Source organism: Setaria italica, chromosome III, assembly GCF_000263155.2.
Source record: "Setaria italica strain Yugu1 chromosome III, Setaria_italica_v2.0, whole genome shotgun sequence".
Taxonomy (NCBI): Eukaryota; Viridiplantae; Streptophyta; class Magnoliopsida; order Poales; family Poaceae; genus Setaria; species Setaria italica.
The window spans coordinates 6,869,196-6,887,907 of record NC_028452.1 but is presented as its reverse complement, the minus strand read 5'-3'; the positions used below and the strand labels follow the sequence as shown (position 1 = coordinate 6,887,907).

The 18,712-nt window shown below is 46.0% G+C and overlaps 2 protein-coding genes and 1 pseudogene across 2 annotated transcripts; 1 reads left to right on the top strand and 2 right to left on the bottom strand.

Moving 5' to 3' along the window:
• Window positions 1-2,478: 2,478 nt before the first annotated feature.
• Window positions 2,479-3,565, top strand: LOC101754180 (strigolactone esterase D14). The gene is made up of 2 exons (XM_004963457.1): window positions 2,479-2,831; window positions 3,118-3,565. Exons 1-2 carry the CDS (start codon window positions 2,479-2,481, stop codon window positions 3,563-3,565), a joined length of 801 nt encoding a protein of 266 aa, XP_004963514.1.
• Window positions 3,566-5,084: 1,519 nt separating this feature from the next.
• Window positions 5,085-8,259, bottom strand: LOC101766455 (GPALPP motifs-containing protein 1). Its single transcript, XM_004960788.3, has 3 exons — window positions 7,611-8,259; window positions 5,910-6,168; window positions 5,085-5,729 (listed from the first exon to the last, which is right to left on the bottom strand). The coding sequence occupies exons 1-3, from the start codon at window positions 7,953-7,955 to the stop codon at window positions 5,365-5,367; spliced, it is 969 nt and encodes a 322-aa protein (XP_004960845.1). The 5' UTR covers window positions 7,956-8,259; the 3' UTR covers window positions 5,085-5,364.
• Window positions 8,260-10,719: 2,460 nt separating this feature from the next.
• Window positions 10,720-14,201, bottom strand: LOC101753785 (annotated as a pseudogene).
• Between the last annotated feature and the right edge of the window lie 4,511 nt (window positions 14,202-18,712).

Sequence of the window (18,712 nt, the reverse complement as noted above, 5' to 3'; positions counted from 1 at the left end):
AGGGGAGTAGAATATTCGGCTCTGTGATAGGATTTTTGGTCCTTTTTCTTGCCCGGTGGCCGATCTCCTCCATTGGCGATGTGCTAGCTTGGGGATGTGGCCAACCGCTAGATCCAGTCCCTCTGGGGCTCGATCTGGCCACTCGGCACTGCCACCCCCTTCCTCCTTGCGCCGTTGCGCCCTTCGGTGGGAGGGGCTTCGCGACCGCCGCCGGCTTCCGCCGACGCATCAGCGCGCCGTGCATGCTTGCAGATGCTGTCAGGCGTCGGATCCAGGCCCCTAGGGTCTCGATCTGGCCGCTTGGTAGGTGCTGCTGCTGTGGCCATGCCGTCCCTTCCTCCTCGCGCCGTCCTCCTCCCTCTACGGTCGACCTTTTCCGCTTGTTCGTGACAGTGCGGCTACGCCTTGGTCGGTGGGACGGGGTTCGTGGCCGTCACCGGCCACTACCGGTGCGTCGGCGTGCCGTGCCTACCTGCTGGCCATGAAGTTGGGTCGCCGGCGCCCCTGCATCCTCTGGCACCCCAGGCTTGCCCTTCGTTGTTCTGGGGGGCTCGGCCTGGTGGATGCCTTCATCCATGCAATGCTGATTGAGTGCATGTGGCCGCGCTACAAGAGTGCGCGCGGGGGTGCCTTGCACCTTTGCGCGGCCTCAGCAAGGATTCTAGCCTATGTACCACCTCATACGGCTGTGCTGTCGGACGTTTGTGCAGCGAGAGCGCCGCACCCAGTGCGCGGGGAGGTGCTCCACCTCCGCACAACCCGACGAGGGTCTTTGCCTTCCTGCATCAGCATCTGTAGCTCTCTATGGTCACCAGTTCTTCGCCTACTGTTCTTGGTTCGTAGCTGCCTCCAAGGTTTGGCAAGCTTCCACCGCTTGTTCCTGCATCGTCGTCCTCCTCTAAGCTCGGGTTGCTCGCGGCCGCTCACTTCAGTGATGGCAATCAGAGCATTATAACCTGCCATTCTGTTTGACTGTCTGTGCATGTCTACATGAATCTTGAACTGAAACGATGTCAGAACATCTGCTTTCCTCAAAAGTTACCGCGGCTAAATGGATTATAATTTAATAAACTTCCCATGAACTAGCTGATTTTTAGTTAGTTTTGATCGAAGCATTGACAATGAACATTCCATTTGGCCATGCAAGGCTGGCCATTTCTGATACCGTTCGCACTAAGATCTGGCAACCATCAAGTTCATATTGTCCGGCCTAATTTTTCTGATTTAACTAGCCAGCATATCGCATGTTGAAACAGTCTTTTGATCAGGTGATGATCCAATAGTTGTGCAAACTAATTAAATCAACATAGAACCTTATGTTTGAGTAAATAACGGCAAGACAACGACATCTGATTATGGAATTCCATTGTTTCCAGACAAGTAGCAGACGGAGATATCATATCATTGGATGCGACAATAGCATCGTTTCGAAGACTTTGCACTCAGATTTTGGCCGCCCAATTAATCAGAGATGCTCCTAACATAAAAATATGAAGGACACTGATGATGTTGTTTTTAGCCAAGGAATAAGCTGCCAATCATCTTCGTAGCTGTTTTTATATATTTGGCTCTTGACACTGAAATGATTGATGCCATTTTTTTTCTATTTTACCACGATGAGTGAAACCACAGAATTTCATTTTCATCATCGCAGCTCTTTAACTTATACATTGGGTCATATTCATCTCGTCACTTAAAACTAGAAATTTCCAAAAAAAAAACTGCTGACCAAGGTGTAATATTCCTTTTTCGTTATAGTTATAACAATTGTATTTTACGTGTTAGATCATCTAAGGACCATAAACTATTGATGATCGGTTCAACCATATAGAGTACTCCATCCTTCGTCATGTCAAAAATTATGTATTAAAAAAGCTAAAATGAACAGTAATTTTGGACGGGAGGAGCAGTAGTAATTTCTACGTCTGGGACTGCGTAAGTTCGTGTGCTATTTTAAGGCCACTACTTTGTGCCCAAACTAGGGCCAATTAGCAGCATGATGCTCCCGTAAACTAAACACAGTTCACCTACGACAAAAGCGGACCATCCGAAGCCCTAGCCCTGGAGCTGATGGGAATCTCTGCCGGGTCGCAGTCACGCGCGCAAGGCGCCAAGCAACACCTTTTTCGCCCGGTCGTCATTGTCGATGCGGACACGACGTGGCAGCATCGATCAGCAGTTGCTGCTGGGACATGCAGGGTAGCTTCTATTGTGACACCCTTTGTTGTTGCCACCCCGCTGGCTCATGCAGCTGTCCACCTCATCTCCTCATCTATCCTCCTCTCGCTGTCGATCTCTCCGCTCGATCCTATCTAAGCCCGGCGATAGCTGATGAATTCTCGCTATAAATTGAGATGGAAAGTGGCTCGTCACCGTGCCTTCTCATCGATCGCCATAGGCGAAGAAGCAGCAACCTGTGTAGCTGTAGTGAGCTGTAGGTAGCTAGGCTCGATCTCATATCTTGGCATTGGGAAGAAGATGAACGCGAGGGTGTTCGGCAACGAGGACGCGGAGACGACGGTGGTGCTGGCGCACGGGTACGGCGGCACCCGGTTCATCTGGGAGGACGTCGTCCCGGCGCTGGCGGAGAGGTTCCGGGTCGTCGTCTTCGACTGGAGCTTCTCCGCCGCCGCCGCCAAGGACGACGGTGGCGAGGGGTACTGCTGCTCGTACTACGGCCTGGCCGACGAGCTGGTGGCGCTGATGGACGAGCTGGGGGTGCGGCGGGCGGCGTTCGTGGGGCACTCCATGGCCGGCATGATCGGCTGCATTGCGTCGGTCGCGCGGCCGGACCTGTTCAGCCACCTCGTGCTCGTCGGAGCGTCGCCGAGGTCTCGACCATACACTCTCGCATGAAACTTCATTTTCTTCCAAGTGTATCATGCACGTATCAGTAGCTAGCTCGTGCACATATACCATGTAATAAAAAAGCAAGAAAATAAAATTAAGTGCAGTGAACTAACCCCTCAAATCCAAAATACAAGTTTCATTTAGGATTTTTGAACCCATAACCATAAGCATTTCGAAATGGGCAAACTTTGAGCATGTCAACAAACCAAACATCCGGTTATCCATAGAATACTTGCAGACTGCAGCGTTGCACTGTATTTTATACAGGTATATCAACGAGGACGGCTACGAGGGCGGCTTCGAGCCCGGGGACGTGGACGCGATGCTCGCGGCCGCCGGCGCGGACTTCGCGGCGTGGGCGCCGCGCTTCGCCGAGGCCGTCGTCGGGCCGGGCCACCCGTCCGCCGCCGCCAGGTTCGCCAAGCAGCTCGGGGCGATGCGCCCGGACGCCGCGCTCCGCGTCCTGCGCGCCGTGCTCACCAGCGACGCCCGCGGCGTGCTCCCGGGCGTCGCGGCGCGCTGCACCATCGTGCACTGCGCCCGCGACGCCGTCGCGCCGCTGGCCGTCGCGCGTTACATGCAGCGCGCGATGGCCGGGTGCGGCGGCGGCGGCGGGGCGGACACGGTGGTCATCGAGTCCTCCGGCCACTTCCCACAGCTCACCGCGCCCAAGGAGTTCGTCAGGGTTCTGGAGACCATCCTGCTCGACCACTGATCGAGCTAGCTACATAAAGAATACGTACCAGCCATGGATTTCGATGCGGTTAAAGTTAGTTAATTTTTGTATGATGCTTTGTTAGTTTCTCCTTGCTTGTTTGTAGCACACTGATTGCCGTTAGTTGGTTTGCTCTATATTTGTGTGAGATGTGAAGTTTGAGCTGTGAGAAAATGTAATATCAGGGTTGAACTAAATGTGAAATACTCCCTCGGTTCATGTTTATAAGGTGTTGTATTGTATGGCATGGCATGACCTACCAAATTAGACTTTGATCATTCATTTATCTTACATTATATTGTTTATGGTTATAAACTTATAATCATTATTAGAGAGTACATTTGAGTACAAATGCAATCATGTCAAATTTATATTTTAAAAATAAAAAATTGTTTGCTAAATTATTGATCAAACATTGTAAATTTTAAGTCTTGATATGCGTGTGCGCCTTATAAATAGGAGGAGGGAGTATACTTCATGTAAGAAGTGTATGTGAATTTTAAATTATCTCAAGAACAGAAGCTAGAAGATGAACCAAATGACAAACCATGAGCAGTATGCGGGCCTTTGATTAATATACTTGTAAATTTTATATAATATTTCGAAAATGTATCCTCCGTGCTAGGTTTTGCGATCAACTTTTGGAGCTCCACGTAAACAGCCAATGGTAATTGCAACTGAGGTTGCATTTGAGCTAATATATACGACGTTTGAACAAACTAATTAGTTCGTTTTTTAAACATTTGACTTTTTTCGGAAAAAAAGATATTTGACGTTTGAACCTTAAACCAGCCCACTTGGTGGAGGTGTAGCCCAGTCTAGCCCAAGCTTTGCAAGCCCATATCTTCCATGTGTGTACATATATTCCCGTCTGCATTTAAGTGGGCTGTTTGGTTGCGGTCCCGGCTCTCCCACACACACACACAGACAGAAGAAGGCAGCGTATCCGGCCGAGGCCGCCGAGGCCCAAAATTGATTGGTCTAGGCAGCTTTTACCAGGGCCAAATTCAAAGCGGCCCAATGCTAGCGCACCTTGGCATATGCCAGCCCAGAATTGTAAACACCGTGCCAGGTAAGGCTTGTTCGGTCCTGGAGAGGATGAGTGGATCCGGTCGTTTCACTCGATCATGGTTTCGTTCTGGTGGCTACATGGGTATTGATTCCGGATCGCTAAGAGGCTGGAATAACCAAAACAAGCTAGAGTACAATCAAGATCAGCTCTATTCCAATCCGAATCGAACGGTTATTTGTGTTAGGCCGTTCCGGTGGTCACATGGGGATTGATTCTGGATCGCTAAGAGGCCGAAATAACCAAAATAAGCTGAAGTACAATCAAGACCAGCTCTATTCCAATCCGAATCGAACGGTTATTTTATATTAGGTCGGATTTTAACGGATTGGAACGGTTATTTTATATTAGGCCGGATTTTAAATCGGATCAAATCAATCATTGCGAAATAGATCTCGTTCCAAGCAGTTGCGAGAACCGAACGAGGCCTAAATCGACGCACGAGCTATGAACAGTTTACAGACATCTAAACCAGATAGGTATCCAATATCCCATATTTTCCATATAGTCAGCAAGGTTCCTATGACGAACATTTCTGAGCCCATTTACACCATCATCCAGAATCCAGCGACAATTAGGCCCCCTATACCTAATATAATTCACAAAGCGAGCATCAGATGACACCTCACTAAGCCATAAACACGGCATCTCAAAACTTATTGCGGAGTCGAAAACGAACAAGGGGATATCAGAGCTCAAAAGTTTTCTAGAGATCCAAAATCAGGGCAGTTCACCGCAGAGGCTGCTGGTTGTAATGGCTCTTTTCTTTCTTCTTTGCTGCGGCAAACCTGGCGCTCCTTGCTGCGGCTTCGGACGCGGCGATTTTAGCCGCTGCATCCATCTCCTTGCTTGACTTCTTTTTCTTCATGGAAGCTACCTTCTTTATGCGCTCCTTGACGTCCACTGAAGCTGTATCTTCATCAGGTTCTGCACCAGCTGCTTCTTCCGACCCATTGGCCTGATCCTGTGCTTCCTTTGACTCCTTTGAAGACTTGTCTTTCTTAGATTTCTTCTTCTTTGAGCTCTTACTCTCTGGAGGAGCAGGTGCATCTTCCTTTTTCTCTCCATTGGTGACTTGATCTGCACCTTTCTTACCTGCAACAGAAGATTTGGCATCACCAACTTCACCCCACAAAAGAAGTGGTAAATATTTAGCAAATATGGCAAACCATCAAGACATCAACACACCCAGATTGAGTTTGTGCTCAGTTTTCATGGAATTCATCCTGAAGGATGATGATAATTTAGCAGAGAAAGAGACTGGACGTGACTTACCATTTGATTCATCTTGAGTGGAATTGGTTGATGTGCCAAGTCCCAGCTCAGCCAAAACAGCATCAAGCTCTGCAAGCTCTTTTTTCTTCAATTCCTTCTTGGAAAGTTGTCTTTCAGTATCTTTGGATGGTGCAGGTGGAGCTGGAGCATTGTTCACGGTTGGTTCAGCAGGGACGGCATTTTCTGCTTCATGCTCATGTTCCTCATCAGCATCATCCTCGACCTCATCATCAAGGCCATCATCTTCACTCTCAACCTCCTGCATTGTGGGAGACATTTAGAGTGCTATCAGGATGGTACATTCAGTAAGAATATTGCATGCTATACTTAGAATGAAATGACAGCATATAAGACTAACAGGAAAAACATATGGAAAGGTAAATAAAATAGGCTCAGCTGATGTAGGACTTAAGAGGCAAAGAGTATTTCACAAATCCACAATAATATGCTGCCCACTTCAGGTTTTCAACAACGAACAACCCAATACAGTGCCTTCCTATGATGCTTTAAACAATTAAACCCATATAGTAGCATAGTAACATCCACATAACACCTTACACCGAACTTCCGATCCACTCTTGTATATAGGTCAACATAGTTTAAACTCAGATGCGGATGCAAGATGCAATCCACAGTAAGTCAGCAATGTGCACAAACGAGACAGAAATGTAGGTGAGACACTATCTTATAAATGTGCAAAGTTCTTTCCCCAGCCCTGCTTTCTTTTGATTAATGGCAAGTGGGATTCTAGTAAGATTTCTGGGGTAACTGAACTACAAAAGGTTCACTAAAAAAAACTGAACTACAAAAGGCACGCCAAATATGGAAAAAAAGGGGTAGAATCAAAGAATTAATAAGGTCATATGCTGAACCAAAAGTGCTTATCCCTGTAAAGACATTTTTCAGGTAGATATAAATAATAGGCATGTGCCACTAGTGCCAGCAGTATCTATCTGCAACAACTTGACTGCCCAAGGACACTGATGTTTCTTTTGTTCCCCTGGAGTCCACTAGCCATTACTGGTTCCCTATCTGATTTTCAAGAGATAATTTTTTGCACTACTAATTGTTCTACTTCATGTAGGGTTCACTACCAGCTTACGCTACCATGCTACGGCTTGTAAATTGTAACGGCAAGAATTCATCAATAACAAGCCAGCGCATATACCATCCACGCTTACAATCAAGGAATAAGCTGTAAGCTACTGAAAATCATGGCACATTATAGGAACCTAAAACCAGAGTCCGTTACTTGCCTATCATGTAAACTGTCAACTCAAGCACAGGGTACAAAGGTGCCACGCAAGCAAAGCGTTTCAGTAACAGATAAAGACAACTAACAATATTATCGTGCAAACATCCAATTCAGTACAAGATCCAATGATGCACTAGATGAACCTTTTCCCATGATACCACCACCAGCAGGACATCATACTAAAATTGGCGCCAAACATCATACTAGAATTGGTGCTCCAAACAGGATACTAGAATTGGCACGCCAAACATCATACGAGATTGGCGTGGAACATCATGCAGGGCCTTCAAGAGACAGCATAGCAATCACGAACTTGTAGGAAAAACAAACAGAGACAGGAAATTCTGGCAAGAGGAATCACGATTGAGCTATTCATTCATACGGCACAGGCATTACAATCTACAGCGAGGGACGCAGGCGAGCAGATACGAGAAGGTGGGACGTACCTCTTCCAGGGCGGGTGCGTCGTGGCGCTGGTCCTTGGCGTCGCCGCGGCGGTCGGCCCCCCAGACGGGCCTGGGCGGCGGCGCGGTGGTGGCGAAGTAGTCGTCGTCGTCGTCGTCCTCGACGTCGGCCCAGGACTTGGCAGTGAGGGGCGCGGGCGCCCAGAAGAGCTCCGGCCTGGGCGGCTCCTCCTCCTCCCCCCTGGCCGCGGCGGGCTTGGCCCCCTTGCCCGCCGCCGCCGGCTTCTTCTTCTTCTTCTTGAGCGTCTCGAGCGCCGCAAAGACGTTGCCGCTGCCGATCCTCGGCTCCTCCGCCGCGCCGCCGCGCCTGCTCCCTCCGCCCGCCATCGTCGTCGCGCACCGCAGCAGCCGAACAAAAGGAAAAAAAAAAGAAGGAAAATCCGATCTCCGGAGCCCCCCGATCTGCGGCGACGGCGCGCGCGGGGAGGGAGAGGGCGGGAGGGGGAGAGGGGAGTGGAGAGGGAGGCGACGGCGGGTTAGGGTTTTGCTGGATGGAGATGGATCGGATTTGCGGAACTCGGCTCGGTTCAGTGGAGAAGAGGAGAGGCGAGACGAGGCGAGGCGGGCGAAATTATCCGCGAGCACGAGAGGGAGAACTGAGAAGAGAGGGGTCCTCTAAAAAAAAAACAGAGAGAGAGAGAGAGGAGAGGGGGCGAGAGGGGCCTGCGGCCGTGGTTGAATCGGACGGAGGAGCGAGCTCAGAGGACGACGGGCTTGGGTGTCGTCGCGTCTCCAGTCTCCACCCGTGGGCGCGGCGGGCGGTGCCGTGTGCGGCGGCCTAGTCTGCCGCCTGTGTGTCCTTCCTGTCTGCTTGGGCCTGGGCCCGGATCTAGACAGGATCTTGCAGTGGACACGTGTTCGAAACAGAGGGCACGGACCAGGAGACGCGCGCGCGCGCACAAAAAGCTTTTTTTTTTTTGGAATCCACACAAAAAGCTTTTTAAGCACCCCTCAATCAAAAGAAAAGAAAAGGAAAGGAAAGGGATTTTAGTACTAGCGCTGTTTCGCTCGCCAAACTTGATTTTTATCGCATCGGCTGGTCGAGCAGGGATAAAAATCCTCCCTTATCCAACAGGGATTACCTGTTGTATAAAAAAAGTTGAACATTCCAGCATACCACTAATTCATCAACATCGTGTCAACCTTTTAAACTTAGGCACTAACAAAAGCAAATAGAGTTTATACAAAAGAAGAAAAGCGCCGTGTTTCTATAACAGTAATAAATAGTAGGTGAGGACGCTAGATTCCATTCAGACACCCACCACGAATGGGAGGCAAGCGACATCTCAGGTCGAGATCCACAGAATTATCCTTATCCACATGTCTGGTAAACCGTAAACGAAGGAATGGGGGTGCAACCGCCGTGCAAGAAACATTCGCCGACCATGAGACCTGCACCACTGATTGAGAGCCTAAAAAACGGTGAGTGTGCGTAGACTGATATTAGATGTTAAATTTTAGCAGTATCAAATCGGATGTTCGGATGCTAATTAGGAGACTAAACATGAGCTAATTATAAAACTAATTGCAGAATCATGTGCTAATTCATGAGATGAATCTATTAAGTCTAATTAATCCATCATTAGCATGTAGCACCATATTGTCAAATCATGGACTAATTAGGTTTAATAGATTCGTCTCATGAATTAGACTTCATCTGTGCAATTAGTTTTGTAATTAGCCTATATTTAATACTCTTAATTAGCATCAAACCTCTGATGTGACAGGTGCTAAACTCTAGCAGGGAGTATCCCAACGGGACCTAAATCAGATGCCACTAAATAATCGTGAATTCCGGGGCGGTTTGCATCGGGGAATTCTTAACCGTACAAAATGCAAGAGGATGTGCAACCCTATTACCATATCCGGAGATATATTCCCATCCAAAACTCACAAATTATACCAGCTGCAGCCTGTGTTGGACAAATCCATATATGCGAAGCTTTCAAGAGGATGTTTGATCAGTGGAGTATCTCATTCTACCACGATATGGCCCATCGCTCAGGTGCTGCTTTCACACCATCCACACATGCCACAAGTTCTACCATCGTTAATTAAACAGGAAATTTCATTTTATTTAGACGTGTTAGCAGGAAATTTCACCCTCACTCAAAACTGGAAATTTCACACAATGACAAACTTCTTTGTGGTTCCTAGACCAACCAGGAATGTAACCACTTGAAAGAAAAGTACCAAAAAATATGTTTGCATTTGGACAACTGACATCTTCAAACTAAAAATACTTTCTTTGGGTGCATGATTTTTAATCTGTATTTCTTGTTTAGGCTCCATAACCTCATTTGCTATTGGAAATATTAGTTCATCGACCATTTTCCTTGAATACGTTGTGGCAATCATGTTCAGTGCAGTGGTAGTTACAAGAATAGAATTATATGAGAAACCAACATGTGCAAATCTTAAATTCTTGGATCATCCCAGTGCTCTATGTACTTTAACACAAATATAATTCTCATGATAATCTACACATATAAAATTAAAATACATATAGACGGTTGTACATCAATCTTCAGACTAATTGAAATGACAATTCAAATACATAAATAAAATTAAGTCAAAAGAATAGGGGAGATTGCCAAAGCAAAACGATGGGTATTTTAATCTGCAGAGGGTATTCATAATCAAATACATGGAAGCATTAGGATGATGCAACAATGCAGACGAACTTACACAGATCAGTTGCACATTCTGTTTTTTAAACGTATTGCCACTACAATTGATATTGCCATGTCAATCAAGAGGAATTACATGCATCATGAAACATATTATTGGTGAATGAATATTTTCGAGAGCAAATGAAGTTGTAGAGTGAAAAAAGTTTTTTAAAAAAGAAGTTTTGCATACATGCTTTCCTTAATTTGCAGTTGTGACTGTTCAAATGGAAATATTTTTTTCTATATTTATAGCCCATTTCGTCCCAAGTATTTAGATTTTGTTTTGCTCTATTCTACAGCGCTAGGCCGTCATGGCCTATGTGCAAGTACTTGATACATACTCTAAAAGTAACTAAAACATACCTAGAGAAAAATGTGCACTTCATCACCTGCGAGATGTATTGGGATCTGCACTGGTATCACGCGAAGAGTACAAATATCAAGAGGAAAATAATGAGCACAATGAAGATCTTGCTCATCATCCACCCGTTTGATGATATGTTATTGAGATGCTTGAGGAGTTGCCCTTGGGCAGCCTCTACATTAACCAACGTGGCATCCATGTTCTCATCGATTCTGGCATGGAGAGCACGAAAATTACATAACCTAAGACTAATCCCAGTGCAGGTTTCATAGAAGTTTCATGCACATTAATTAGGGTGCCATGTTAGCATTTTTGATGATGTGGCAGTGAGTTAATGAGGAGAGAGGTAAGAGGGGTTTCATCTAGATGAAACCAGGTATGCACAGTTACCAACACAATTTGTGTCTTGCATGTAGTGCATATGAAACTACACCATGAAATTTTGCATTGTAGAGGTAGTTTCAAATACAATTTCATTTTCATGTTGCTTATGTGGCTCTCTTGGAAACATCAAAATGAAACTCTCCATTGGGATTAGCCTAAGAAAAAAAAAATAGTGCATCCCTTAGCTTTTTTTTGTTTTGAAATTATGTCAGAGCTCCGCAATGTACTTAAGGAGGAGGTGGAATCTGGATTTGAACAACAAGAATTCTATTTTTCTTCTAAAGGTGATGCAGGAGGTTTGCCTTATTACAGCAGGGATCGAACCGACCACAACAGTTCATCAAAGAAAGAAGAATATACATATAGTTAATGGTGGCAATAAAAACGAGAATATACCAACTGCTTGTACAAGTGGTGAAAAGATTGACAAACATTTTGAGTTCAATCAGAGTATTAGTGGGATAGAAAACCACTTGTAACTAAAAAGCTTAAGTGACAATCTGACTATCATACATGGATCTTACGCACAATTTCCACTTCAAATAGTGAAAGTACCATATTGTTGAATGGGTTTCCCAAGTTACTAACAAATGGTTCATATGATGGATAGGGATAAAAAAGACTTTTTCCTCATAAATTTAGACAAAAGAATGTTGCTGAGTTAATAACCTGATTGCTAACTCTCCTTGCTGAGAAACCATAGATCCTAGTTGTCTGAAAATTTGTGCCAGCTCATGGGTGGTCGATTCCATGTTTGAATAGCCTCAGCTCTGCTCTGCATGTAACCGACCTGCTGGACAGCTAACTGCTTCTGCTGCCCAGATGGCCAAGATAGATCACCTCTATTTCTCTGTCTGGCCAACAAATCAACAGAATTGCAGTCAACTCTTGCACAAAGTTGTCATGTAACCCCAGGTATGTGATGGGACTGAATGCGAAGTACTTCAAGATGATTGTTGAGGATACGATCATGTATGAGGAACATCCGAACAGACGAGCAACAAACTTAATTTTATTGGTGTACTAAAATGTATTTTGGAGCACTAGCATATCTGGGCCAAGCAAACAGAGACATTGTACCTTGTAGCAGGGGAAAAAAATGTTAGGAGTCACAAAATTGGACGTGGCTGCCAAAAAAAAAGGACTGTTACAGTATGTACCTTTGAAGCAAAGAGTTAGAAGTGGAATTAATGGCCCATGGTGCTGGAGGCATGGACTCATATGGTTGATCCTGCCTTATGGAAGTATTTGATCCATCGGCTGAAGCTGACGAAGAGAAAATATTTCTTCTGTCTTGATGTACCCTCAAGCTGCAAATTATGGTACATGTGCGACTACGTCTCAACTGCATAAATGAATGAATGGACTGAAATAAGCAGTACTGGACATAAATGTGACCTTTTTCCTCGCGGTCAGGATTTCGTTGGGGGTGTTTGGATACTAGGTGCTTAGCTTTAGCAGTGTCATATCGGATATTTGGATGCTAATTAAGAGGACTAAACATGAGCTAATTATAAAAATTGCAGAACCCTGTGCTAATTCGCGAGATGAATCTATTAAGCCTAATTAATCCATCATTAACAAATAGTTATTGGACTAATTAGGTTTAATAGATTCGTCTCGTGAATTAGAATTAAACTCCATCTGTGCAATTAGTTTTATAATTAACCTATTTTTAATACTCCTAATTAACATCCAAACATTTAATGTGACAGATGTTAAACTTTAACAGGGTACCCCTCCACTGTGTTCATTACGCCTTCTCTCAGGATGTCCACTATCGCTGTTTAATGATTCGCTGCATCTCAAGAAATGTTTCCACCCTTGTTTTGTGAATTGAAGAGGGTCTTAAGGTCTGCGACAGCAGCCTTCAAGGCAGTGATTTCCTTGCTGATTGCCGCAGTCAGATTTTGTACATCCACAGTAGGGTCCTCAAAAACAGATGCATTCTTTGCCAGTGAAAATATATAACACAACGATAACAATCAGGGTTTCCAAAACTAAAACCAAATACAAGGACTCGAAATAACCTTTTACACCTACAATGCTACAATCATAACTTTGTTTTTTTAATTAAGGAAATTATCCGATCTTAACATTTACAGTGAATGTATACAACCACAAAGAAATAAATCCGGCTATCTAACCTGGAGATACATGAGTACTTAGACTCCACACCTCAACACAAGGATCAAAGAAAAATAATTAAGAAAGAAAGCTAAGAAAGAAAGCTAAAAAGACTAAACTTCAAACTTCTTCCATGCTCTTGCTTTCATCTAGCAAAGAGCCTTGTGCAGTAACTAATCCCTCACATCTGCCATTTTTTTAAGAAACTTTAGAAGTTAGGACCATCCTACTGGACGACCACCTGTTTTCTATTGTTCTCTTGTCGCGTAGAAATTGCACTTAGTCAACCTCTATCATGCACCTTGGCAATCCAATAAAGTGCATTAAAACAATCTGTGCACCATCCTCCCACTAAGCTGTCAGATACCACCATCTAAGGACACAAAAACGGCACCTCAAGAGGAAAGCAACGCTAAAAACGCCACCACCGCTCGAACCTGCTTTGGTTCTTCGATTTTTACCTAGAAAAAATCCCTGAGGCAACACCTTCAATAAGGACCTGGCACCGGTCAAGACCGGTCATGGCTTCCGCTGAGGATCACGACACCCTGACAACCACCAAACTTCGCTAGCTGCCATAGCCGGTCACCCGCCATCTCTGCCCTCCATCCGCCGCCGCCGCCGCAGAGCCGAGCCACGCTCGCCTGCAGCCGCCACGGACCACGTTCGGGCGGATCCACCCGCGGAGCGCCGACCTCCGCCCAGCCGCCTCGCTGCCGCCGCAGGACAAGCCTCCTCCCGATCCGGTCGGCCGCCGGTCGTCGCCGTCCGCCGTCGTCTCCTGCCGTCTGCCGCCGCCGCCGCGGAGCCGAGCAACGCTCGCCTGAAACTTCCGTAGACCGCGGCCGAGCGGACCCACCCACTTGGCGCCGGCCTCCGTCCGGGCACCTCCCCCGCCACCGGCATTATCCGCCGCCGCGAGGCCTGCCTCCGCCGGATTCGGTCGGTGAGGAACCGGATCCGGCCACGGCCGGCCAAGAACGACGCTCCACCACCGTCCCTGAAGTCGGGGGCCGGCGCCGCCATCCCGTGAACCGGATCAGGTCACGGCCGGCCAAGAACGACGCTCTACTACCCCCTTAAGTCGGGGGCCGCCGCCGCCATCCCGCGTGTGCAACGGCGAGACGCAAAAGGGGAAAGCCTCGCCGCCACCTTCCTCGTCGTCGCACGGGCTTCTGGCGGTCGGCTCCGGCGGCGGTGTGCCAAGGGAGGGGATGGCGCAGGGACCCTGGCGGCTGCGCTAGGTTTCCGCCCGTGTCGCCCGAGAGGGGCGACCGTTCCAGTTCCACCTGGGTCCGAACTTAAAAAAATCATGCAGAAATATTAGCATGTTTGATAAGACGCAATGCAAGAAAAGATCCACATTTCTTTGAAATCCTGCAGAAGGTAAACATCACACAAATTACTAAAATCATGATTCCTTAGTACTAGACCTTCTCGGTTCTTAGCGGATGACCAGAAACGCATGCCGCTTTCACGGATGTAAAGATTCACGTCAAGTTCAAGTAAGTAGGGAATTGCAGCCATTGAGTTCCAATGCGAAGTTCATCAATTAAGCACAACCTCCTAGCCGTACGGTGATGCAGGAAACAAATCAGAAGAGAGGTCGAGCAAGAGATCAGAGGATCGGAATAGATGAAGGGGGGCTTTGGAATGGAGGGGCGCTACGCTACGTACGCTGCGTGAGGAGCGCGATCTTCCTCGAGGCCTCGCCGATGCCGTACCCGACGCCGGCGGCTCGCCTCCTGAACTCCGACGACGCTGCCGGCACGTGGCCCAGCAGAGAGCCACCGGTGGCGCCACACGCATCGCGGAACTCGCGCGTGCGGTCGCGGCAAGACGAAGGCCGGTGCCGTGCGCGCAGCATTGCCGTTGAGAGAGGCTGCTAGGGGTGCGGGGCGGATGAGATCGAGATCAAGCTTGGAGTTTGGAGCCCGGGGAAGCGGAGGCGGCGTTTTGATTTGAGAGGGAGACACGCGGGCGGTCCGAGTCCTTTTCGCCTTTCGTTTCGATCATCAGTGCGTGGGAAGCCAACCAAGTTGGAATTTCTCGCGAGGTCCTGGGCTGGCTCCCTTTTCTTTTTTATGAGAAGGCCCTGGGCCGCTTCCTTAAGTAGACACACGCCGGGCCGACCCACCCATGGCACACGGGCCTTACAGGCCCATTTTATCCAATGCGTTACTAAGGCCCATATATTTTGGCCCATTACTTGTTACTATCCAACTCAAAAAGGTGGTCTAGTAGAGTTGAACGGGATTTTTTTTTCTAGTTACTCCCTCCTTTCCGTAGTACTCCGTAGGCACTAAGCAGTATTAGGATTTGAAAAGGTTTATGTTTAGTGTTTACGTTTTTTTTTGACATGAAAAATTACTAGAAAATCGATATGGCGTTTGATTATTTTATTATGAATATAGTGTAAAATTATTTTCAGGTGAATGGAGTGTGGTATTCTTACGAGCTTGGTACAGTTAGGTACCCCCTAGAGAGTCATGTGAAGCCTGAGTGGGCAAGGACTAGAGATGAGTTTACTCTCGATCTTGTGATGTCATGTGACACCCTGAACTCCGTTTTTCAAACATGTCTTTGCACCTACGTACTTATCTAAGCGTCAGATCAGAAGATTTGCATACAGCTATTGAGATTGCAGCGCGGATCAATCCGCAAGTGGCGCTTAAAAGATTGATCACTTTCTGATTAATTCATCGTATGAAAACGAAGCATCCGTTCGAAGAAAACTGAAGCAGCTAGCTGAAGGCCGCCGACGGCTGGACATGCATGTTGGTTGGTTAGGCAAGAGTCGCGTCCGAGAGCACTCAGCAGCCAGTACCTACCAACCATCCCAAGTGATGCGATGCTGTAAAAGGTGACAAAATGATTCTAGTGCCGGCTCCATCGCCGGATGTTTCTGCCCTTGTTTGCGCCAACATGGATATAGGAATCTTATCTTTGCGGTAAAGTCACGAACACTCACATCCATGTCAAAGTTTTGGAGTTAGGGGGTGTTTGAAACACCCTATTAAAGTTTAACACCGGCCACGTTGGATGTTTAGATGCTAATTAGGAGTATTAAACATAGGCTAATTACAAAACTAATTGCACAGATGGAGTATAATTCGCGAGACGAATCTATTAAGCCTAATTAGTTCATGATTTGACAATGTGGTGCTACAGTAACCATTTGCTAATGATGAATTAATTAGACTTAATAGATTCGTCTCGCGAATTAGCACAGAGTTCTGCAATTAGTTTTATAATTAGCTCATGTTTAGTCCTCCTAATTAGCATCCGAACATCCAATATGACATTGTTAAAGTTTAACACCTCGTATCCAAACACGCCCTTAGGCTGTTTCAGAAATATCGGCAGCCCAATATGGTGATGGACTCGCATGCCATTACGTCATGCTCCATTTTGTTCGCAATATTTGCCATCCTTATCCCTATCGTTCGCACACAACACATGGGTGATCGGTCACTTAGTCAATTTCAGGTGAAACAAATCGTAATAAGTAATAACCCTATCAAATGGATTGTTCTAGCCTTAGAGATCACAGCTAGAAATAGTAGTGGCACAATTGCACTAGTCATTTAATTTCCTGAATAAGCTGTGATACAGTTCTGAACTGTACTAAGAAAATAGAACAAATGGATCGAGTGTGCTCCCTTCATTTTCAGACAACTGACGACATTTAGTGAAGTGACGACAAGGAAATGGTATTCAGATTGGCCATGAAAAACTTGAGGTCAAACCTGAATAGCAAAGTCAGTATCGGCATTCATGATATCTAAGATGGCTCCTTCCATTTGCCTGGTTAACTAGTACACAGTGGATTAACTAATACATCGCTTAATTGACGTCTACGAATCCTCTCAAGATATTTGTGTCCCTTTACATCGTACTAATCGCATCTTCCACGAGCACTAGCTAGCTTGTCATCCTTTTTCTTTTTTTCTTTATTTTTTTAAAAAAATATAAAGCTGTACTAGGCAGTGCTTATTACGTATTAGTTAGGATACATGATACACCATTATTCTAGACGAGATGGTGTCATCAGCAAGCCTGCATTTTTGCATGGTAATGGTGATGAATAAACCTTGTATTATCTCATCATTTACGATATCTTTCAAGAGTTAATTAGCTAGTGAGGCCTACGTGGATTCATCATCAGCGATCATTCGCCTCTCCTGCATATATTTGCACCAGCCAATGGACTTGTAAATTTGTCTGGTCACGATGAAAAGGTGACACACACATGAGCGGGTTTGGCCGAGATAGTGGCCCCAGCCCCAAATATCAACCAGCCGAAAAGCGAATCATCTACTTGATTGGCATATTGCCGGGCATGTTCTCACTAATCACTATGGGCTGTATTTTGAGGCTACTTAGGCCACCTGAGTGCTTTATGACTGCAATCCTGAGCTCACGGCACCTTCAGAAAAATGAACATTTCGTGACCGATATTTAAAAAAAGTTTAAAAATGCTAGTGCTATGTTTAGTGATAAGTAGATGGAAGAACATCTCCTGTGACAGGTTACTGTGCTTTTCAAACCATCTCAATCATGTCAAGACTTAATCATGATGAGTCACCCTCAATCTATTTATCATTATTAGCTGCTAGTTCCACCATTCTAATTGCAACACCAGGATCGTGATTAATCAAGCTATTATATTTAATTTTAACAACCTGCATTGACCATCTTTATTGGTATCCGGCAATGAAACATCGTGAATAGTGAATACTATTGCTTGGTAGCTGGCGAGCTGCTAAAAGAGCTAAAAGCACCGACGATTCATTCTCTCTTTCATGATTGCCAACCTCGTCAGTGGCTGTAATTGCAGCAATAAGCAAGCACAGAAATGCCACCATTTAGTCTAGCCCATATTATGAACAGTGCAAAACGATTTCTATCTTCGAAAGTGAACCATGCGTCATACTCCCAAATTCTTTGACGTGCAGAATCAGCAAACACTGAACCAACTACCACATATCGCTTTCGTGCTTTCTTCGGTAACGATCAAAATTATTCCTACAGTGCAAATAACTCACCTAAACTATTGCCATGCCAGGAAATTAACATGGCGCTCTTTCATTTTTCATGAAAAATGTTTGAGAACTCTAGATCGATGTTCCTTTTTATGTAATTCTTTTGCTCTCCCTTTTGTACAACCACATAAACATGATGTGTTCCCCGTGGGAAATAGAGATAGAGGAGCGCACCACGCGGTATTGCTGTGCTGGAATGATGAGTTCGAGTGATCGAGCCCCATCCACACCTAAAGCGACAAAATAAAAGACTGAGAAAAGAAACGAAAAGAAAATGTAGTCAGCCCAATTTGGATCAGCGGAGGTGCGAAACAATCATCTAATTAATCCAAAAACAAAAGCATGAACAAAGGACAAAAGAACCGGTTTCATTTTTCTCTTCTGAAAGAGAAGAATGGCAGAGCTGATTTCTAGTACTAACCATCAACCACTCCACTGAGCGGTTGAGATGTCCAATGCGAATCCACTCCTGCTGCAAACTTCCTGCAGGTT